This window comes from Myxocyprinus asiaticus, chromosome 43 (genome assembly GCF_019703515.2).
Source record: "Myxocyprinus asiaticus isolate MX2 ecotype Aquarium Trade chromosome 43, UBuf_Myxa_2, whole genome shotgun sequence".
Lineage (NCBI taxonomy): Eukaryota > Metazoa > Chordata > Actinopteri > Cypriniformes > Catostomidae > Myxocyprinus > Myxocyprinus asiaticus.
This window is the reverse complement of record NC_059386.1, coordinates 37,160,611-37,185,749: the sequence shown is the minus strand read 5'-3', so window position 1 is coordinate 37,185,749 and position 25,139 is coordinate 37,160,611. Positions and strand designations below refer to the sequence as shown.

The window sequence follows — 25,139 nt, the reverse complement described above, 5'->3', positions numbered from 1 at the left end:
CGGACCCTCTGAGTAACTTTTTTTAAATTGACTCACAAGGGTTAAAGCTTAATCTTAAATGCCGCTGATTCGGAAAGCGCCACTGATGCTCCACAATAGTGTAGGAATGTATGAGTGCGCGTGCGCGGGTCAGAGGAGTGCGCATGCGCAGGGCTCCATATTGCGCAGCTGAGCGTGAGAATTATCGTTTGTTTATTACTGTCTCTCACCGTGACTTTATTCGCATTTTTGTTAATAACATCTTTTACTCTTCTCACTGTTTGTCATTGTTATTGCTCAAATGCTCAACTCTTCGCGTCTTCTGTCTTTTTAAATTGTTTCAAATATCCGTTAGTCTGTGTCCAACGCGTTAGCCGCTAAAAAGTGTCACGCCAGAAAACTAGAATTTGGACAAATACAGAGAAATTGATCAACAGGAGACAAACCAGGTATTGCATTGTATACTTACTTAAACGCTTAAAATGTTTCTATCTGTTTTTATTGATAGTTAAAGTCTGACCGGAGCGCTCATGATCCGCTAATATGTAGCAGATTGTGCTAACACACACATCATGTTGTTTACATTCACTCAAACTAAAATTATTAAAAGTCTGTTAGATTTATTTGCTTGGTTTTGACATTTTCATTAAAATCATCATTCATGTCCTAGGTGAACATAAGCAGCCCGATTTCACGTATTTTATCCTATTTATAACTATATATAAAATTTTATCCAAAATATAAGAGAAATTCCCTGCCCTGGTATATGAAATCAATACCCTTATAAATAATATATATATATATATATATATATATATATATATATATATATATATATATAAATTAATGAGGGTACTAATTTATATATATATATATATATATATATATATATATATATAAATTAATGAGGGTACAAATTTATATATATATATATATATATATATTAGTTAATCAGGGTACTAATTTAAATATATATATATATATATATAATTAATCAGGGCACTAATTTAAATATATATATATAATTTATCAGGTTACTAATTTATATATATAATTAGGATACTAATTTATATATAATTAATCAGGCTAATAATTTATTTATATTAATCAGAGTACAAATTTACTTATAATTTAATATATATATATATATATATATATATATATATATATATATATATATATATATATATAATTAATCAGGTTATTAATTTATATATATAATTAGGATACTAATTTATATATAATTAATCAGGCTAATAATTTATTTATTTATATTAATCAGAGTACAAATTTACTTATAATTTAATATATATATATATATATATATATATATATATATATATATATTATAGTTAGTACACTGCTTAATGAAAAGATCCTCTTATACATGCAATCAACACCCAAACATGTTATACAAAGTCCCTTATGCATGTGAAATAAACTCCCTTTATCTATATAAATCTAAATTGATACCGTGTTATAAGAAACAATTACTTTATGTATAAAATCAGTACGCTGATATATGAACAGATGCTCTTATTTATGCAATCAATACACAAATATATAACAAAAGTCCCTTTTAATGTCCTATATGTTAAATAAGCTCCATTATCAATAGAAATCAATACCCTGGTATATGAAAAATCGCTTATATATGTAATCAACACCCTGCTATGTGACATAAACATTTGAAAACAATACCCTGATAACAGTTTGGCTTTGTATGGCAGTTAGCATTCAGGCTGTTTTAACAGGTCATGTCAATTCTTTCCACAGGGGACAGTGTGAATGGACCCTGTACAGACAACAGTGTGTTAATGCTGAACTCTTGCTGATAGGTTGCTTAAACACGTTTGAAAAGACACACGGTTGCCTCTCAGAGCGCACGATGTCCATTACAAACACACCGACCAGTAACGATGCCTGTTTGAGCATCGTCCACAGTCTGATGTGTCACAGACAGGGCGGCGAGAGCGAGACGTTCGCTAAACGGGCCATCGAGAGTCTGGTTAAGAAACTGAAGGAGAAGAAAGACGAGTTGGATTCTCTCATCACGGCCATCACCACTAACGGCGCTCATCCCAGCAAATGTGTCACCATACAGCGCACACTAGACGGACGACTGCAGGTATATGGCTAGATCGTGTATACTACCATTTAAAAGTTTGGACACACTTGAGTGAATTTGTTTTTAATTATCTTTAACCCTCCTATGGTCCTTCTGGTCATTTTTGACCGGAAAGAGCAAATGTGTAACTTTTGTTTTTGATGATGGTAATGATACCATTTCTTCTTCCCTGAAGTAATAACATTACATAAAATTGTGCACATCTTTAGGGATTTTATGCTATTTTGATTTTATTTACATGTCAGTTTCTCAATTTTACCATTAGTTTGCAAATTTTTGAAACTTTTGTACAGTAAAAAGCTGTACTTCTATAAGTTGAAGCGTACAGTCGGCAAGGAAGCCCCACCCACTCATGGGGGAAAGCAAAGACCCGTTACCATTGTTACTCATTAATTCCTATGAGAAAAACGGGGAGAAATATCCTATCGATTTGACTGTTTTAACAATGAAAAACATGACATGCACCAGTCCCTCCTGCAGCAAAGCACCCCCACAACATGATGCTGCCACCCCCATGCTTCACAGTTGGGATGGTGTTCTTTGGCTTGCAAGCCTCACCCTTTTTCCTCCAAACATAACGATGGTCATTATGGCCAAACAGTTACATTACTGTTTCATCAGACAAGAGGGCATTTTTCCAAAAAGTAAGATCTTTGTCCCCATGTGCACTTGCAAACTGTAGTCTGGCTTTTTTATGGCGGTTTTGGAGCAGTGGCTTCTTCCTTGCTGAGCAGTGTTTCAGGTTATGTCGATATAGGACTCGTTTTACTGTGGATATAGATACTTGTCTACCTGTTTCCTCCAGCATCTTCACAAGGTCCTTTGCTGTTGTTCTGGGATTGATTTGCACTTTTCACACCAAACTACGTTCATCTCTAGGAGACAGAATGTGTCTCCTTCCTGCGCGGTATGATGGCTGCGTGGTCCCATGGTGTTTATACTTGCGTACTATTGAACGAGATGAACGTGGTACCTTCAGGTGTTTGGAAATTGCTCCCAAGGATGAACCAGATCCTGCCATCATTTTCTGGAATTTTCCAAGCTGCTTAAAGGCACAGTTAACTTAGTGTATGTAAACTTCTGACCCACTGGAATTGTGATATAGTCAATTAAAAGTGAAACAGTCTGTCTTTAAACAATAGTTGGAAACATTACTCGCATCATGCACAAAGTAGATATCCTAAACGACTTGCCAAAACTATAGTTTGCTAATATTAAACCCGTGGAGTGGTTAAAAAGTAACTGTACACACATATACATGTGAAACAGTATGTTTTATTTTATATTACGTTTACAACTATTTTAATCACATTTAAGCCTCTAAAAAATATAGGATGGCAAATTAATTATAAAAAGTTCAGTTGTAATGTTATGAACTTGCATGTGTAATAATACGAGCTGTCACTGATGGAAATTCAACATTTCAACACAAATTAACAAGTTGAAACCTAAAAAAAATAAGCAGAATTATACATATACCAATTAAACATTTGTATCATGGAAAAGTGCAGTGTGTCCGCTGTCTGAATGTAGCTGGCATAGCTGTCTTGAAAAAAAGGTTTCAAATGTTTACACCAAATGACCTGAACCAAATGTGCCTTTTCATAAAAATATCAAAATATTACAATTTCATGATGACAAAATAATGATTTGTTTTTAAAACTTTACACAAAGTTACATTATTGACCCAAAAGTGATTCTGGTCAAAAATGACCGAAGACCCTAGGAGGGTTAAAACATTAGATCCAAAGGCTTATGCTTCAGTGCTTGAAGTAATTTTAGGGGACTTATAGAGCTATGACCACAACCCCAACCCACAATATCTTGATTTGTGCTATGCTCTTGTGAATATATGCCTCTTGTTTTGTTTTTTTGACACTTGTCCTCTCTGTGTTTAGGTGGCTGGGCGTAAAGGGTTTCCTCATGTCATTTACGCACGGTTATGGCGATGGCCAGACCTTCATAAGAACGAGTTGAAGCATGTCAAGTACTGCCAGTTTGCCTTTGACCTGAAATGTGACAGCGTGTGCGTGAACCCCTACCATTACGAGCGGGTGGTGTCTCCAGGAATAGGTCAGTTTCAGATTCATCTATTGCTTTTGTTGTGTGAGCACCATTCATCATCACCTTTATTTGTAATTCACCTTGTCTGTGTTTTCTCCTAGACTTATCTGGACTTACACTATCATGCTCAGGTGAGTAACACTCTCTCTTGAAAAAGACTTTCTTTATTGTTTTATTAATAGTTTTTCTCTTATGTTGAAGAGAAGATGTCTTGTTCCAAAGTCTGAAACGTCTTCCCTATTCACCTGATGTTACATAGGCAGTGCAAGCCATTGGATAATTTCAACCTATAGCCCAATACGGGTGAATCTAATAAAGCCTGTCAAGAAAATGTCCTGCTCGTAATTAACCCCAGATAAAATAAATATATTTATAGGCTTTCAAATAGCATGTAAATAGACAAGTCATATATCAAATGAAAGCTCTCATTCTTTATTATTTTGTTGCCCTTATACCACAGTTCGAAGGAAGTTTTCAAAAGAATCACAAAGTGAAATATGATTTCTGTAAGACATTAAATACAAACGTCTCTTTTATGCTCTGATAACTGCTGCTGTAAGCCACAAATTTTTTTTTTTACTGTGAGTATGCTTGTGTGAATAATCCAATGTTATATGTTAGATGTCCAGAACAAAATATGCAGTCCAGCAGGAAAAGCATGCTAAACAAATCATCAGAAATATGTTATTGACTATTGATAAAATGTTATACATCATCGGCTTCTGAATGACACCTGGATTGAGCTTCTAGTCCACTCAGAGGCCGAGATATTCAATGAAATAATGAGGGTGGTGCTTGAACTGAAAATTAGACTGAATGTCTATGGACGAGCACATCTGTGAGGACTAAAATGCGTTAGAGCGCCACCTACATTTCAGATCTGTATATTGTGATGGAATGTGATAGAGAAAAAAATAGATGTTTTGTAGGGAGATCAGGTGGTTACAGAACCAGAATTGCATACAAAGTTAGGACAACAGCAAAAAACATTCATCATAAGATTGTAAACATATACAATATTATTTATGAATAATTTGAGTTTTATTTTTAATTGGGGGAGAAGGATAATTTTGTGCAGTTAGTCCACATTGTGTAAATGTGAGCTTTTAAATTTGAGTGTGAATAATTGCAGGCAGCAGCCCAAAAATGCCCCAGAGTTGAAGACGTCAAACACTCCTAAATTCTTTATTTTACCTTTACTATTCCCATTGTTTTTCTTCATTTTCTATATGCAATATATAATTTCTTTCTCTTGGTTTTGGGGTAAAATACCTCTTGATGGAAATGCAGCCTTTCTAAAATCTTGCCAGTTAGTGTTGTCAGAAGCACCGGTACTTCGGTACCAAGTCAGTACTAAAATAAAAAAGATTTAACAATACCAGTGATTCTACAGGACCGGTAGTACCGAGCGCCGACTTAATTCGGTAACCGCACACTGTCTTACTGACACACGACTGCTTTCAAATACTCACACATGCTTATATGAGCATGTGCTCTGTTACTCCTTTTACCCTGAAATGCACAACTAATCAAATTAAAATCGTGATATGTTCTAGTGTGATTATTAAACCGTGAAATGCTGCAATCTTAGTCTGTATGAGCTGCATGAGCTTTAAATGAACGTGTGAAGCAGACCGCTCATACACTGGAGACTATGAGAATCATTCACGTTGTGTGAGAGATGACAGAGCAGAGCACTAATCCACTCTGAAGTGTTATTTTTATATCATATGTATAATTAAATCACAGCATGTGCGCTTTAACGATCACACTGGGCCATGTAGTGAACTATTTATCCAGATCAGTTAAACTTCTGTCAAAAATACACGTCAAAATAAAAGCACGATTGATTCATAATAAAAGCTAAATGCCTGAAAGTGAAGAAATTGCAACAGAAATATATTATAACTGTATAGTAAAATGTAATCCTCAATGTAGAAATAATAATAATAAATAATAATAATTATTATTATAATAATTAATGAATAATGATTGTAATAATGATGAAAAATTAAGCAGTATATCACAAGCAAAAGTGCTTTTGTACTGAATAAAAGTTTGTTAAAAAATGCAATGGTATGTTGGTGAGTAATTGTTCTATTTTTTACTTTTTAAAAGTGTTTAAAAGTTTTAAGTAAAACTTTTTGATTAGACACCATTTTGATAATGAAATTAAACTTTTAAAACATGGAATTCTGGAAAAATTATTAAAGAAAAAGGGTTTGGGGAAAAAATAAAACTGTGTTAAAAACGCTTGAAGGAATTATGCATCTTTTTCTTTTTTTTTTTTTTTTGGATTTTCTCTCCTTTTCTCCCAAATTTGGAATGCCCAATTCCCAATGTGCTCTAAGTCCTCGTGGTGGCGTAGTGACTCGTCTCAGTCCGGGTGGTGGAGGACGAATCTCAGTTGCTTCCGCGTCTGAGACCGTCAATCCACGCATCTTATCATGTGTCTTGTTGAGCACGTTACCGCGGAGACATAGTGCACGTGGAGGCTTCAAGCTATTCTCCGCGGCATCCACACACAACTCCCCACACACCCCACGGAGAGCGAGAACCACATTATAGCGACCACGAGGAGGTTACCCCATGTGACTCTACCCTCCCTAGCAACCGGGCCAATTTGGTTGCTTAGGAGACCTGACTGGAGTAACTCAGCACACCCTGGATTCGAACTCGCGACTCCAGGGGTGGTAGTCAGCGTCAATACTCGTTGAGCTACCCAGGCCCCCGAAACATGCATCTTTTAATTTATTATTTACATTGAAATTTAACTATAGCACATTATCATATTAGCAAATTTTTTCTGTGGTATCGAAACTGGTATAGAGAACCGTGAAATTTCACTGGTATCAGTACCGACTACTGAAATTTTGGTACTGTGACAACTAGTGATGTGCCCAAAGCTGAGTACCTTATTCGGAAAGGCACGAATAATGACTTCAAAACGAATAACGGATTCATCCGAATAATATCAAAAATATTTGTATGACTGATTATCCAAGAGGCACAAGGATAAAGCGACATTTGAAATAAACATACAAAATTACAACGAATTTATGAATCTGTTTAGCCAACATTTCTAAAGTGTAAACCTTATGAATGAAAATGTGCACGTTGTGATTTCAGATCGGATGTGCACGATCTCGACTCCGTTTGCGGTCTCTGTTAATCGTGCACGTCTTGAGCTTATCAAGTGTAACATTAAGGTACGATATCATATACACTTTCCACTTATTGAAATGTTTTTGTTAATGTATCACACGATTCACACGTGATTCTCATGTATTTATTTATAGTCTAAACCTGAGCGCGATGTTAAATCCTGACCTGAAGTGATTTCACATCGGAGCTCGTCTATCCATCTATTAAAGTTGACCACATTTATATTCGCATCAGCGATTAAGGAGATTATCTGGTTAAGACTTTATTCCGAAAATAAAGATAAAATGCTCCATAGAGTATTCATCTATTAGGAATATTCCTCCTTATGTAAAACGAAGAAACTGAAACATGCTCTGTCTTTTTTTCTTCTTCTTCTTTAAACTGTGCTACCTCTGTAAAGGTGCTATATAAATTTAACTTTATTATTATTATTTAACTAAATAATGGTCTTATCGTAAAAATGCCTGACAGATTTAGGGACTTTTACCAGTTTGTAGGCTGTATTGATTTTATTTTCATTTCTTTTAATGTTTGAATTTGTATTTATTATTCACTGCAAAATGTGTGCTTCACATTCCACATTTTGCTCGTCACCTCCTGCCTTCAGAATAATGTTGTTATACATGCACAGACAAACGAAAATTATGTTGCATGCAGATATTAATATCTGAAATACCTGGAGAAACCACAACATATTCCACAGTTAATGTAGCCTACAAATTCAGCTTCATCTGGTAAGAAAAAAAAGAATAAAATATATTTTTAAATAAAAGTTATATAATAATTATTATTATTAGGCTATTATTATGAAAAGACATACAAGACATATTTTATTAATAGAAACTATAAACAACATAAAAAATGGGCGTTTCCTTTAGTTTTGATGCACTTCTGGTTTAAGCCCCGCCCACAACCGGTTCTATCCGAAGACAGAGACAGATAATTTTGTCATATGAACAGATACAGAAAAACAAATACAGATAATAGCTTCACTGCACACCCCTAGTGACATCACTGTTGCCAGTAGTTAATGCAGTATTGTACTGTTGCTCAATGTTTGTGGCATTACTAGCAAAAAACTATAGATTTGAAAAAAGTTAGCATTGAGATGTTGATGCTCTGGAGGGTAAACTTGACCTTCTCAAAAGTGTGTGCAGGCAGTGTTTCAGCCCTCCACAATACTCTGCAAACTCACATTCACCTCTCACTCCATTCTGGTATGACACGTCCACTTTTCACCATCCAGTCAATTCTGGTTAGATAATATCAAGTCCCGTCCTACATTTTTATCCTGTTTCACTCAGAGTTGTGATATCAAGTTATGGAAGTAAAATGGGTTGGAAATGCTGCTTCATGCTGACTTTAAATGTTTATATGATGTGTTCCTGTGGCTGTTTTTAGGTCCGCCATCCCTGATGGTAAAGGACGAGTATGATTATGATGGTCAGCAGTCTCTGCCGAGCACTGAGGGTCACATTCAGACGATTCAACACCCTCCGTCCAGACCGGTGACCCAAGAGCCCTTCAACACACCAGCGATGCTGCCACCAGCAGAGGGCAACACATCAGCCTCCACGTCTGCCTTCTCCAGTATCGCTGTGGGATCCACAAGTATGACACACTGTCTCTCCTTTATATCCTTTAACATCATAGGCCATGCTGAAAAGCTTTCCCATTTGTGCAGGTGTCATGTTCTCCATTGGTGTTTTAAAGGGCTGAGCGATATGACTATATTTACAGTGTGACGGTAGAAATTGTGCTATACTGTTTAGACTGCAGGACATATATTTGTTCATTATTTACATGTGAGAATGATAGATAAACTTGGAGTAATATGAAAATACAGAGTTACTAATATTAAAATACATACAATACAATGTACTTATTGTGTAACTACATGTTTTTTTTTTTTTAAATTCTCACAAGATTAATTTACCGCTACTGAGGCTGAGGTACAAAGTATAGATTTAGAAGTAGGGGTAGGGTTAAAATTAGGGTAAGGGCTCTGGATTAGGGTTAGGTTTTGGATTAGAGGTAAGGTTACTACAGATGTAATTAAATGCAGCTACTTTAAATAAGTACAATGCAACAACACGTATGTACATAATAAGTACATTGTATCAAATGCTTAAGTACATAGTAGTTAAAGGCAACTAATATAAAGTGGGTCCTATTTTCTTTGTAATAAACTAGCTTTACTGAAAAACGATGACATACTACATTTAGCAACAACTCGAAAATGGCCCAACTGGCCAAGTGACAGTCCTTGGGCCATCACTATTGAGCCCCGTATTGGTTTGCACCAATCACGTTCCAAATAAATAGAGAAAATAATCAATTGAGACCAAGTACAATTCATATGTCAAGTATTTAATTTATTAGATTATCCAAAAAATATATATATTACCACCAGTTATTTCATATATAAATTATTTTTGTTGAATTTCCAGCAAAAGTACAACAGTGGCAAGAAAAAGTATGTGAACCCTTTGGAATTAGCTGGTTTTTATTAAATGGTGATAAAATGTGATCTCATCTTCATCAAAGTCACAATTATAGACAAACACAATGTGATTAATCTAACAACACAAACAATTATAATCTTTCATGTCTTTATTATACACATCCCAGTGCTGTGGAAAAAGTAAGTGAACCCTTGGATTTAATAACTGGTCGATCCTCCTTTGGCAGCAATAACCTCAACCAAGGGTTTCCGGTAGCTGCGGATTAGACCTGCACAACGTTCAGAAGGAATTTTGGACCATTCTTCCTTACAGAACTGCTTCAGATCAGTCATATTCTGAGGATGTCTGGTGTGAACGGCTCTCTTGAGGTCATTCCACATCATCTCTATTGGGTTAAGGTCTGGGCTCTGACTGGGACACTCCAAGTACTTCTGTAGTGGATTTACTTCAATGTTTAGGGTCATTGTCATGCTGCATCACCCAACTTCTACTGTGCATTCTGTGGTGTGCTCTTTGAGTCATCTTGGCTGGACGGCCACTTCTAGAGAGAGTACCTATAGTACTAAATCATCTCCATTTATAGACAGTTTGTCTAACTGTGGACAGATGAATATCTAAGTTCTTCCAGATAACTTTGTAACCCTTTCCAGCTGTACGCAAAGCAACAATTCTTGATCGTAGGTCTTACGAGATCTTTTTTGCAAGGCATGGTCCACATCAGCGGATGCTTCTTGTGAATAGCTCTAAATGTTTGAGTTCTTTTTATAAGTCAAAGTAGCTCTAACACACACCTACAATCTCGTTTCATTAACTGGATGCCAGGTTTGCCAACTCTTGACTCTAATTAGCTTTTGTTGGCGTCATTAGCCTAGGGGTTCACTTTTCCACTGAACTGTGAATGTTTAATGGGATGTGTTTCATAAAGACATGAAAGATTATAATTGTTTGTGTTGTTAGCTTAAGCACTTTGTGTTTGTCTGATGAGATCACATTTTATGACCAATTAATGCATAAAGCCAGTTAATTCCAAAGGGTTCACATACTTTTTCTTGGCACTGTATACCGTCATGCACGCTGTTACCATGATAAGATTTGGTTATACCGGCCAGCCTTAGTATTGAAAGGTTTGTGTGTGTGTGTTCATGTGTGCATGCTCGTTTCCACCCCGTCCTCCCTCTCTCCTCAGCTCAGTCCAGTAGTGTTCTCTCAGGAACTCATAGCACTGAGGGCCTTCTTCAGATATCTTCAGGCACAGCTCAGGGCTCACAGCAGAATGGTTTCCCCCCAGGCCAGACCTCCACATACCATCACAGTAAGCCTCCATCAGCAGCTCCTGTAGAGTCTGAAGGCTTTTCAGCATCTCCTACATCATCACTCCACACCATCTCCTCATTCACTATTGCCTTTCAGATCACAAACAACAAGCCAGCAAGGAAATAACCTTATATGTGCAATGTAAGATGAGTTTTCTCTCTTCTTCTGTCTGTCAGATGCCACCTCCACCTGGACGAGGAACAGTAACTTCACCCCTAGTGTGCCTTATCATCAGAACGGGCATCTTCAGCATCATCCACCCATGGCCCATCCAGCACACTACTGTAAGTGGGAAACAGATAACTGAGGATGTGCTGATTTAGTAATTTTGGCCGATTTCAGTGTTGTCATGTTACTTCCAGTATTTTGACAGATACCCGATATCATTGATATTTCATGCATCCCTGCAGAAAATTATTTGCAGAGCATTTGTGTGGACATTCTCATAATCTTCATGAATATCCTCCTCAGGGCCTGTTCACAATGAAATAGCATTTCAGCCACCGATATCCAACCACCCTGGTAAGACTTTCATCCTGTTGCAGAACATCACCTCATGTGACACGTTTGAACTCTTTCTGTTTTTACTCTCATGATCTTCTCTTCTTTGGTAGTTCCTGAGTACTGGTGCTCCATCGCTTATTTTGAGATGGACGTTCAGGTGGGCGAGACCTTTAAGGTTCCCTCCTCCTGTCCAATCGTCACTGTGGACGGGTATGTGGACCCCTCTGGAGGAGATCGGTTCTGCCTCGGTCAGCTGAGTAATGTCCACAGAACGGAGGCCATTGAGAGGGCACGGTGAGCTGTCACAGTCTATAATGATTATTGAAGCTAATTAATTGTTTGAGTTAATTTGATTTGATGCATGTCTGTTTTCAGGCTCCACATCGGGAAAGGCGTCCAGCTGGAGTGTAAGGGTGAGGGAGACGTGTGGGTTCGTTGTCTTAGCGATCATGCTGTCTTTGTCCAGAGCTACTATTTGGACCGGGAGGCCGGTCGTGCTCCTGGCGATGCTGTACACAAGATTTACCCCAGTGCATACATCAAGGTAAGAACAAGATTGATAAGGTGTTTTCAATTATCAGTGTAGATCTCTATAGGGCAGGTTCAAAAGTGTGAGACTACACTGAAAATCTGGAATTTAAAATCTAATTTAACCACTTAAACTCTAGTGGACACGCCGGCGGGTCCAAAGGGTGTGCTATATCGGGAAAAAAGTTTACGCTTCGAACGTTAAAGTCTTTGTATCATTTGAAAGCTTAGAATCTGAACTTTTCAGAGTTCTTTTCTCTTCTGCATTTATGTTACTTAAAATAACAAAATAAGGCCTCAAAACATTCGCGTTGAACATAAGCGCCCCCTAGAGGTAAGGGGGGGGTAGAAATAATTATATGAAAATAAAAGGCACATAGCACATAAATGGACAAATCATATATCAAATGAAAGCTCTCATTCTCAGGATTGTGACTGTACAGTTTATTTTGTTGCACTAATATCACAGTTTAAAAGATCTTCAAAAGAATCACAAAGTGAAATATGATTTCTGTAAGTCATCAAATATAAACGTCTCTTTTATGCTCTGATAACTGCTGCTGTTAGCCCCAAATAGCTAAATAGCTTTATATCTGCTTTTACCTTAGGAAGTTCTCTAAAAAATGAGCCATTGTTTACTTGACTGTGAGCTTGATTGTGTGAATAATCTTATGTTATATCTTAGATGTCCAGAATAAAATATGCCATCCAGAAGGAAAAGCATGCTAAACAAACCATCAGAAAAATATGTTTCCGACTATTGATGATGAAATGTTTTAAATCATCGGCTTCTGAATGACACCTAGATTGATCTTCTAGTCCACTCAGAGGCCGAGATATTCAATGAAATAATGAGGGTGGTGCTTGAACTGAAAAATAGACTGAATGTCTATGGACGAGCACATCAGTGAGGGCTAAGATGCGTTAGAGCGCCACCTACATTTCAGATCTGTATATTGTGATGGAATGTGATAGAGAATTGTTTTTTCCTAGTGCTTTCTACCATCTAGTGGAATAAAATGAGACTTTTCAAAGTGAGGTTGAGTGAACAGAATTAGAATTACATGCTTACAAATTTAGGACAAACATTTATTTTTATTTATTTATTTTAAAAACTTTGCTTTTCATAACATTATAAACACATACAATATTATTTATGAATAATTTGAGTCTTTATTTTATTTGGGGGAGTTTTATGAATAATTAGAGCAATTTTTTGCAATTAGTGCACAGTATGTGTGAATGGGGAGCTTTTAAATTTGAGTGTGAAAACTTGCTGGTTGCAGCCCAAAAATGCTCCAGAGTTTAAGGGGATAAACCTAGAAGTTGTTAAAACATTTTTTAAGAGAAGATATGATGTAAAATTAAGAAATTAGAGTCTGCATTTTTCAGTTCAACTTTTCAGTCAAGTTATGCTGATAATCATTATGAAAGAAATGTATGAAGAAAAATGCAAAATAAAATAATTTTCACACATGGACTTTCATATTCGTATATTTTTTAGGGCTGCACAATTAATCAAAATAAACAAGATTTCAATCACAGTTTCTGCAATTAATTGTGAAAAGTGTCAATTACAGAATTTCCTTTTAGGTATACTCCATTTGTGTATACATTTTCTATTTACAATATGTGTTGTTTTTTTTTTGCAATATTGAGCATTGTAACTAATTAGAAAAATGTCTGTTGTGTGCATGAATGCAACGATAATTCAGAGTGTTTCGTTTAGTCTAGGCCCAGACAGAATGGGCAGATTTTGGCATTTTCTGTGCTTATTTTGTTGGAAAATCTACAAAATGTTATATTGTTTTTAATGTGTAGACTAAATAAAGAATATGGCATGCAGTTGCACTAAAGAATAGGTTTTTGAATGCAGATTGTATTTAACAGAATTAATAATCTCGATTACAATATCAAGGGAAATAATTGACAGTTATTATCTTTGTCATAATTGTGCAGCCCTGATATTTACTTCAAAAGATAATTTAAAACAGAAATGTGCATTGACTTATTGACGAGGCTGTCTGTAAATGTTTGGCCTGAAATAGACTTTTGTTAATCGGCAAAACAATTACGGTAACATAGTTATTCGCTAACCTCGTACAGTATTCATCTAATCAGTCTGTATGATTCTGAGTGTCACCTGATTTGCTCGTCTTCTGCAGGTGTTTGATTTGCGTCAGTGTCACAGACAGATGCAACAGCAGGCGGCTACAGCACAGGCAGCGGCTGCAGCGCAGGCAGCAGCAGTCGCAGGAAACATCCCCGGCCCGGGATCTGTGGGAGGAATCGCACCTGCAATCAGTGAGTATTCCTCCAGTCTCAACTCTCACTCAGAACTGCAGTAAAGATGACATATGAGACTCCGCCTTCATGCAGTTTACTTAGGTTATAAAATAGTTCCGGTCCTGGATGCTGATTGGGCATCGTTCCAGTTTTGCTAGTAACAGCGATGATATGAAACATCTGTTCACCAGCTACTGTGTATTTCACTGCACAGCACACATACATAACTATTCTGCCCTGCAGTTCTGAGATTAACAGTAGTGATTGAAGCTGTGTCTCTTAGACCAGGGGTATTCAAACTGGGGTCTGCTAGGGGGTGACATTCTCCTTGCCACGGTTGCTTTTATCTTTCAATGCAGTTTTCCAGTCATTTACACGAGTTTTTAAGTGAAGAGTTCTGTTGTGCAGGTGATGGGTTTTCGGTAACACGTTTAGTCATGCTGTCATGCAACTTTTGCCCATGTGAAGTAGACTGTTTTGAATATTCATCTTCACCCTGCAGCTGAACAGCTCTGATAATAATAGCTTAATAGTCATAGTGATCTTGCTTCTTTTCATATCAAACGCTATTATCATGTCAAATTAATGATTACGTTTTGAAACAAACCTAATTAAATCTATACTTACATTTTGGATATTGAGCAGCTCGTGATTTCCAGATACGTGTATAACTGGGGTTTAACAAAGTGTATTACGTTTCATTCGACGCTTCATCTCTAAAGGAGAATTAATGAGAGATAATGTGTTTGTTTTTTAACAGTAGGATTAAAACTAGCGCTCTGTCCCTTTACGAGAGCACATGCACGATAAACAGTCTAAACTGCTCGTAGAGAGATGATGATGAGACATATGCACAGAGAGACATGGATTTTCAGTCCTATAGAAAGAAACTGTTGATTTCTTGTGTTGCAATGTGTGGATTACTGCTTTTCACCAACATATAAAAACGAAAAATGTGGGGATTTCACACACTGTGAACACGGAATGTGCGGGATACTTACAATGTTGCACAAGACGTGCAATCCCGCTACGAAATTCATTAAGTGGGTTTTTCCCTTTTATTTTCTTCACATTGGTAATAGCTGCTGCTAAGACACTTGGAAAAGAGCGAGGTCAGTGCTAGGAGGGTGCACTCGGTGTCTGCATGTGACTGTGCCTTGGCGCGTCCAGTATATTATGTGCTTGCTCATCTTTGCGAGCTAAATAGAATTGCGCTCATTCGTCGGTTAGTTCGCTCAGTGTAATTTTTGTGCTCTCTCACTTGTTGTTTTCTTGCACTAATGTTATAAATGCAGCACTGGCCTGATCGGGCAAGTGACAGTTCTAGCAACTGGCCCGAATCTCTCTCTCACACTGGCCCCGGGCCATCGGGCAGTCCTTACTGTTGAGCCCTGGTGATTATTAAATGGCAAAAGCTGCGATTAAATAAAATAAATAAATAATCTGCAGGTGCTGCATGCTTCAAAATGAATGTGTGAATCCTTCAGCTCATACACTGAAATCACCGCATCATGATCATCACACGCTCTGTGTTTTGTAGAGAACAGAGCGCTGTAAAGTGTACAGACTATATATGTATTTCATTAAATCAGTCATGTAGTGAACTGCTTATCTGGAGGTTAGAAACTACCGTCAAAAAGTAAACGCACAGAAACGCCAAAATAAAATGGGACAAAAATATATATATAATACTATTGTTTATATGTACTACTATAAAAAAAGAATCCAATGTAATGTAAAAAAATTTAATTAATTCTATTTTCATTTGATATGAATTAATTTGAATAGACACCATTTTGATAATAAAATGTAATTAAACTGTTGAATACGGAATATTACACCGGTTGGGCTCATAAAATGTCCTGGAAAATAGTTTCTTAAAAAGCGTGGGAACCCTGATTGGGCAAAAATACTGAAATAGTGGGAATAATAAAGATAAACTGTCAACACAATGTATTTCCCACATAATATTTGAATTATTTCTTTTGACTTTAGTACAACAATAAGATAAAAGCCAATTATTTAATTTTGCAGACATGTTTTCTTTACAATATTGCACTTATTATTTTTCTCACACTGTATAAAAGGGTGTTTATATATAAATAGATATAGCTGCATTCATATTTCTGGAATGGGATCATCATATTTGGGGGTTCTTGGCATCAAAAAGTTTTGAAACTCTTGTCCTAGACTATAATCTGTCCCGTGACAGACGGGTTTGACTCAGATATACTCAGATAAAATGAAGACTATTTTATAGTCCACTTTTGTGGTTTCTGTGATGTAGTTACTGCATTTAGACTTTGAAGGACAGTATTTGCGTTTCTTCGTCTCGGGCACTTTTATCACTAACTACGTTTCCATCCAAGGATTTCTTTGCGAAAAAGTTTTAGCGCATCAAAATACAGCTGATGGAAACACAAATTATCGCTAAAATTTCACAAGTGTCGACATAGTATTATTCCGTTTAACTCTAGCGCATAAACTCTATGTCGATACTTCAAATGTCACGAAAAACTGGTTTGGAAACATTGGCATTAACGCAAAAATGTGGTGTCACATGACAGAGTTTACCTCAATCGTTAGCCTGTGTTAATCATGACGACAAGGTATACAGCCTTCAAAGCCAATTTATTGTACGTGATTGATTGATCTTAACGGCATATAGATCTGATCTGCAAACATGACACTTCCAGGAGTGCCAACACAAATATCTCGTATCATGCACCGGTCATCGACAAGTGCAAGGAGAACAAAAGAATGGCCACTGTTTGCGATTAATTTAATTGCGGTAGACATCCGTTTATTTATTAAAGTTGCTTTTCCACACCATTCAAAATAATAGACGGCAGTCACGAAATTAGCCCACAATACAAAAAACATATCATTTCTGTGCATAAAGATGTTTTAAATTAAAAATAAATACACAATACTAGGAGAAAAGCTTCGGTGTGCTTTTTTGGAACAGTAAGATTCTATTAAATTATTGTTTATACTTTTGAAAAAATGCCAGCAAAATTCCCTGTATTAAATTAAATAAATTACCAAACGAAAAAAGCATTAAATTAAATTAGGGACATCTAGGAGGTGAATTAGCGATAAACACACATTTCTGTATGGAAATGGCTTAAAGGCAGATTTCTTTTGCGATAAACCAAAACTTATGCAACAAAGTGTTTTTTTTAGGCATGACATCATCACGCACACCATTTTTGTCGATAAAAGGCCATTTGAATGGAAACGGGCAGAAGACGGAAAATGTCGCACATTTTTTTTTTTACGTATTTTCACTTTGTCGATAACAAAATAGCATGAAAGGTGGATGGAAACTAGGCCACTGTGGACTTCTAGAAAGTAAAGTCTTTATTAAAACATATTTTTCACACTTACTAGTTGATTTAATTTGTCTAGTAACAATGTCAACAGTGTGTGTTCATGCATCACAGGAGATTTATGTCATTTCAGCACATCTCAAATTCTGTGTTGAGTTTAATAGAATTTGTGCTGGAAATGACGCTCATGGAAATGACATTTCTAACCTTTTTCAAATAAAATGAGACTCTTTTGTCTTGCTGAGACCAATTTCATGGCAAACATTTTATATGTCCTAAATACACACAATTAAATAATATTTTCACACTTTTTGCATCATTTGGCAATCACAGCTTGAATGACGGTCAATAAAAAGTGATATTTCCCTTGATATTTCTTTGTTTTGTCTCATGTTTCATCTTAAGCATGCTCTTCACTAACACTTTTGTCCACTTGGTTAACAAGCACACTAACTTTTGAACAAAACTTTTATTAGGGGTAAAACATTTTGGCGTGGTGGGAAATGACGCCACAACCGTGGAACAGTCGTAATTTTTGAAAACAATTAGAGAAATAATTTTCACACATAAATAAGTCTGTTTTAATGTGACCTTTTGTACAACAAAAAGGGAAAAAAAAACATTTAAGACATGAAATTACCCGAAATTGAAGAAACACCCATTAACATTGGTTTACATATGAAGAAATAGACCTTCTAGTGGAAGGATGACACTTCAGGAACTTAAAGTTTGATTTAATGTGGGTATTTGTAATATTGTTATGTAGTAACTGTTTATTAAAGCAATAAGGCACTTGAGGTTTTACTATATTGTAGTTACGGACACTCCGTTGCGTATTACACCTTACAAGTTTACTCACAATGTAGGACAACCACTCAATTTTACACTGTCATTTAGGTTTGTCTGCGGCCGCTGGTATCGGCGTGGACGACCTCCGCCGCCTCTGCATCTTGCGTATGAGTTTCGTCAAGGGCTGGGGTCCAGATTACCCACGGCAGAGCATTAAAGAGACGCCCTGCTGGATTGAGATTCACCTGCACCGTGCACTGCAGCTACTGGACGAGGTTCTGCACACCATGCCCATTGCCGACCCGACACCATTAGACTGAGACTGATATTTTAAACCCCCTGACACAGACACTGGACCGAGTGACCATTCCAACGGCATCCAGACAACCCAATACCACTGAACTGTGTGAATAAATGCAGAGACGAGCACAAGCTGACCTTTTACTGTGTGAAAGGTGTCTGTGTAACCCAAGATATATTCAGCATATGGAGATGGATGGACAGTTCCTGCATTATTGCTGGTTCTCATTGAAAAAATATTTTGTATTTGTTCTTATAACATTTAACATCTTTTAAACCCCCAGTAAAACTGAGTGATGTGTTGCATTGGCTACTGCAAGCATAAAATCATTTTCTTAATATTTTGTCTTGTATTTCAGTAAAAATATCAAAATCCTTTATAAAAAAATAAAAATAAAAAGAAAACTTTTTTTTACTTAAAAACAAGACAAAAATACTGATTGAGTTTTTGCAGTGTATGGTATGCAAATTCAGACGTCTAAAGCATAAAAAGTGTTTTGCATGAAGAAGTTTGAGAAATTTGTTCAGTGCATGCTGCCATTCACTTCAGTCTACAAGAGATGGCTATCTGAAATTGTTTCCTTGCGTGCACTATTTTTTAATTTTTAACCAGAAAGATCGTGAAATGTCTAAAGGGTGTCGTCATCAATCTAATGCAGCGATGGATGAAATAGAATTACTGGTCAGACTTCATGTCCTGGACTAGTGTTTTTACTTCTAAAACTGTTTGTTTTTGGCCATCATCTTAATGCAATGCTAACCTGGTCTTTTTAACTAGAGTGTCACGGCTCTTCGGTTCATACAGTGCATTTGAAGCATTTAAAAGAAGGCGTTGTGCGCCGTAGTTTGAAAGTATGATGGCCTTGACTAATCTATACCTAACAAATCATGTAGCATTTCCTTGATTTTCTTTTTGTTGCAGTGTTTGGGCTGTGGGTTCAAAGGGTTTCAAGACAATTGTTTTAGCGTTGAATTGCATGTACATAATGAAACATTTGTTTTCTTTAGTCGGATGTAATGGGTTTTCACTAGCAGTAAATTGGCTAGTTAAACTAATCATTTGTAAGCTTCCCACATACTGGTAACCATCATAGCAAGACGTGTAACAGTTAGTCTAAATTCATACATGCATAAGCAAATGCTTTTTCTTTTAGCCAAGTACTATAATAACAAATGTGGGGAAAAAAAATTTATTTTCTTTGCAGCCTGTTAATAAAAATGTTCTGCACCTCTCAAAACTTGTTTAACCCTTTAAGCTCTGAAGGTGTTTTTAAATATTTCCTGTTTCAGTGACACCCAAAATTAAAGGCTGAAAACTCAACAAAAATAATGATATAGATTGATACATTCTGAGACTCTCAGCGTAAGAAAATGCTGAAAATGTACATTAAAAATGTACTTGTTTCTTTTTTTCTGATTTGACATTGTCTCTGGGTGTAAATAAGATGGCTCCAAAAAACTGCTTTTGTTTTGTTCCCAATCATGTCAACTGTATCTATTGATACAACAAAGCAATCAAAAGTTATAACATTACAAAAATAATTGATCATAGTGTCCAAAAACATCTCCAAACAAATAAAACATAATAATTGTACATAAGAACTAATTACACATGCAAACACAACAATGACTAAAGGTTTGTATAGCATGCAGACATGATTTTAGTAATGAGATTTCACAGAATGAGTTTCATTCTGTGTCATTTGAGTCATCATTGAGTCTGTGTCATGTATTTGGCGCCATCTCCTGGTGGCCATATGTAACATTGTGCTTCATGTGGATTATCTAATGATCTATACATCTGATTATCTTGTGTGTGGACTCATTTGAAAGATAATCACCTCCTCTAAGTAATGATATGTGAGATTTTATTTTGTTGATTTTTCGTGAAGTTAAAATGGAAAACGCGGCATATAAGCAACACCAACATAATTGTCAAAGACATATAATTATCTATTACTCACTATATTTTTGTCTATGAGTAAAACAAATAGGCTGGTTGTATTCTACTCTTTAAGAGCTTTCCAACAACATATGACACATGGATATTTGATGAGTTTGATGTTTTTACTGATTTCAGTAATACGTATAGTGCAATTTATTTTTTATAAATTATCAAAACATAACACTTCTGATTTGTCTGCAAATTTCAAAGCACTTGTTCAGTTTTGGTCATAATGTCTACATGCATTGGAAAGTAGAGCTTCTAAATTTTCAAACGACACCTATTTTGTGGTGGTCAAGATTGTAGTTATTCATATTTTGACAATATATTTTTTTCTCGCGGGCCCATCTGAGCTTGAAGGGTTAAGACATGAACGCACGTTTATGAATTGGACACAGTGCAAAGATGTTTATTGCACTTGTGCACATTACAAGGGCTTCATCTGAGCTGTGTCTCCTAAAGATACTTTACTGAAATATTTTTATACCATTAATTGCTCATTCTCTTTGAACTTTTTGAGTGCTCATATCCCCTTCTTTATAAAGTGACCTGAGAATATCAGTTATTCCTTTAGTAAATTACATTTATGCATTGTTATTAACCAGAACGGTGTGTTTTGATGTGAGCACTGAAAGCCTTATGAAATGAAAACTATGGACAAAAGATGTCAGTGTTATTCAGAGTTTGTTTTTCTTTTTAAAATGACAAACTCTTTAGATGATACCCGTTGACAATTTAGACAATCATGTCAGCCTTGCATGTCTTAAAGTAAGCATACATAAAGAGACTTTTTTTGTGTGACTTTTATAAAGAGTACTGTTTGAAAAGAAATATGAAAGGTAAGTTATGAACAGTGAGAGCATTTCTTTGAGTAGCTCTTTTAGCAATTAATCAAATACAGTAAGATGTTTGAAGGATTTTGAAGTCTTGTGTTTTTTATTTTAAATATGAATTGTGTTGCACTTTTAGTTTGCATATTGTAGTACTGCCACTGATACAAACACAGGATTTTAATTGCCAATTTTTCAGAATCTAATTTAAGACATTAAATTAGTATTTACCCATATTATTCATGAGGTGGGTGTGGCTCAGTCATTAGACAGGTGCTAGTTATTAATGACAATCAGAAGCATGGATCACAAATGAAGATTCAGAGATCTAAATGTGGCTGGACAACAAACAGTATCAGAGACTCCTACATTGAGGTACAACACTGAGAGTGAATAAGAACCTCACACATCATGACAATTAATAACTTTTTATCAACAGCTTCACACATCATGACACAATGATCTATTCAGATTTATACAGCTCGGCCGTGAAACAGTACTAGACCAGTCATAATTAATTTGACTCTTACTGAATGGTGTCGTTCTTGCCATCACCTGGTCATCTTACTCCAGACGTACTGCTGACCCATGGGTGTAAAACTCATTTTCAGTGTCATACGTCTATAAAACCTTCTTCCAGGACTCCACAGGTCTTTCCTAATTACTTCTTGAATATTCAAGTCAACATTTCCCTTGAAGTTTTGCTTTCTTCCACACCCCAAGAAAGTTGCTGTTGTACCATATTTAAAAAATGTATGAATGGTGCTGCCAACTTTGTCTAATAGAAATTGAAGTGCCTTGGAAATGTACTTTTAGTCATTGTCTTTTCTTGTGTAATGAAATAATCTCCTCGGTTGAATAATTTTGATGGCAACTGTATATATATATATATATATATATATATATATATTTATTAGTCGTGACTGTAAAGTGGCATTCCTGACAGTTGCCAATCAAAAATGAATTCTGACAGACTTTTTGACTATTTGACGTTTGGATTGAATTTCCTGAATTATATAATTAAGTGAACTAAAACTCTTCAGAGACCTTTTAACCTTATTGTTAATTTGGATTTTAGACAGACTTCTTTAATCAAGTTTTTGGTATCAAAACGTTGAATTTCGTTGAAGTATTCTGTGTCACTGTAATGACATTGAAACTAACAAATGAACAGTTTCACATACTTGTGTTTACTGTGTTCTTTAATCATGTATTAAAAATGGCAATCACAGGATATATAATAAAGTTTCGTTGACTGCATTTTTAAGTGTAACCATTTTTAAAGGTCCAATCATTACGTCTTTCTTAAAACAGTTTTACACATGAAGAAATAAATAGTACTTTATTTAACATTACGTACACTAACATGTGACACCAGTCGTATTAGTGGCTCAGAAAAAGCAAGTTAGGTATAGAGCTCAAAAGTCTGGTTCCGGAAGTACAAATCGTGTTCACTTTTCCCATAGACGAATTGATTTTCAAAGATAACATATAGTTAACTTTAAAGACCGACCTACCGTGAGCTGAGTTTGTTCATCGATGGAATATGCCTTAGTTGAAGCCATCAGTCCATGTTATTTCAATTTCATTGTTTTGAACAAAGTATTCAGACACTTGAAATTTAGCTCAGGTGCATCCCATTTCTCTGGATCATCTTTGAGATGTTTTCTACACTTTGATTAGAGTCCACCTGTGGCAAATTCAATTGATTGGACATGATTTAGAAAGACACACACCTGTCTATATAAGGTCTTACAGCTGAAAATGCATATCAGAGCAAAAACCAAGCCATGAGGTCAAAGGAACTGCAGAGCTCAGAGACAGGATTGTGTCATGGCACAGATCTGGGGAAGGGTACAAAAACATTTCGGCTGCATTGAAGGTTCCCAAGAGCACAGTGGCCTCCATAATTCTTAAATGGAAGAAGTTTGGAACAATCAGGACTCTTACTAGAGCTGGCCGCCCGGCCAAACTGAGCAATCGGGGGATGAGTGCCTTGGTAAGAGAGGTGACCAATAACCCGATGGTCACTCTGGTTGAGCTCCAGAGATCATGTGTGGAGATGGGAGAAACTTGCAGAAGGACAACCATCACTGCAACACTCCACCAATCTGGGCTTTATGGCAGAGTGGCCAGACGGAAGCCTCTCCTCAGTGCAAGACACATAAAAAAGCACCTAAAGGACTCTCAGACTGTGAGAAACAAGATTCTCTGGTCTGATGAAATGAAGATTGAACTGTTTGGCCTCAATTCCAAGCGTCATGTCTGGAGGAAACCAGGCACCACTCATCACCTGTGCAATACCATCCCAACGGTGAAGCATGGTGGTGGTAGCATCATGCTGAGGGGGTGTATTTCAGCAGCAGGGACTGGGGGACTGGTCAGGGTTGAAGGAAAGCTGAACGCAATAAAATACAGAGATATCCTTAATGAAAACCTGGTCCAGAGCGCTCAGGAACTCAGACTGGGCCAAAGGTTCACCTTCCGACGGGACAATGACCTTAAGCACACAGCCAAGACAATGCAAAAGTTGCTTCGGGACAATTCTGTTTTTTAGTTTGGTAATCTCATTTAACAAGGAGAGAGACGCTGGATGAATTAAAAGTAAGTTACTAATGACATTACAATGACATCAGGACATAATTCAAACTTGTAATAATTGTAAAGTTTTTAAGTTGCGAAATTATTTTTTCATGTTGTACAATTTTTGTTAATATATATAGATTTTTTTTCTTTGAATTGTTCTTTGAGCAGTTTCAATTGTTTTTTATAACTTTAAGTGTGCTTATCGTTGAAAATGACAGTATTCTGATTGAATATTAGCTTGCTATCTTGAATGCTGTAAACACAGTTAAAAAATAAAGTTTTAGTTTTTTGTCTATCCAGCAGAGTGTAATACATAAATGTGCACATCTTATGGTCCCATTGGGGGCTGAGCCCCCTTATGATTGAAATCCTAGAATCGCCCCTGGCCTATGGAAAAAAATGAATGGTAAAAAAATACTTCATGAAACCCAGATGGCTGAAAAAGTGGGTGGGCACTGTTGTGCTCTATTGCTGCAGCCTGGAGATCTCCAAACGAGGGCGGGAAAACTCCAGAAGGGGGCAGGGTTGCGCCCAATCTAAAAGGGGGTGGCACTTCCATCCACAGTTAGGGTAAAGGTTGGGTTAAGGGCTCTGTATATCTTTGCTGGCGGTTTTGACCTGCCACCCCTCGGCCTGCAGCTAAATTCTTATCAGAAAGGCAATTTTATTCTATGTTGAGATCATATGACCAGCTGAATACTACTCACTGTTTTTCTGTAACTCTCCTATTATTGGAAATTGTTAGAATAAATTAACCAAAACTTTTTATCGATGCTGCATTCACAACAACGTGTTGGTATAAAGTTCGAGAACACTCGTATCCGAACAGCGCCACATAAAAAATGACTGAGTGCACCTTTGATCATGTTCAGTCGTGTGACAGTGAACACACTCGGGTCTTCTTTCAACAAGAAAATGTTTATT

General features: G+C 36.4%; 1 protein-coding gene across 2 annotated transcripts; it reads left to right on the top strand.

The window, feature by feature from the left end:
• The first annotated feature begins 155 nt into the window (after nucleotides 1-155).
• On the top strand, nucleotides 156-19,268 carry smad4a (SMAD family member 4a). Of its 2 annotated transcripts, XM_051686067.1 has the most exons (12): nucleotides 156-428; nucleotides 1,756-2,107; nucleotides 4,006-4,180; nucleotides 4,273-4,302; nucleotides 8,738-8,947; nucleotides 10,988-11,113; nucleotides 11,292-11,399; nucleotides 11,587-11,637; nucleotides 11,730-11,913; nucleotides 11,995-12,163; nucleotides 14,313-14,451; nucleotides 18,663-19,268. In XM_051686067.1, exons 2-12 carry the CDS (start codon nucleotides 1,868-1,870, stop codon nucleotides 18,872-18,874), a joined length of 1,644 nt encoding a protein of 547 aa, XP_051542027.1. In that variant the 5' UTR covers nucleotides 156-428; nucleotides 1,756-1,867; the 3' UTR covers nucleotides 18,875-19,268. The 2 variants fall into 2 exon arrangements, with proteins under 2 accessions (XP_051542027.1, XP_051542028.1); XM_051686068.1 differs by lacking the exon at nucleotides 10,988-11,113.
• Nucleotides 19,269-25,139: the final 5,871 nt, after the last annotated feature.

Coding starts and splice junctions, on each gene's coding strand:
- smad4a (XM_051686067.1), top strand. CDS start 1,868: ATGTCCATTACAAACACACCGACCAGTAACGATGCCTGTTTGAGCATC. Junction 4,303..8,737: donor ACTTACACTATCATGCTCAG/GTGAGTAACACT, acceptor GGCTGTTTTTAG/GTCCGCCATCCCTGATGGTA. Junction 12,164..14,312: donor ACCCCAGTGCATACATCAAG/GTAAGAACAAGA, acceptor CGTCTTCTGCAG/GTGTTTGATTTGCGTCAGTG.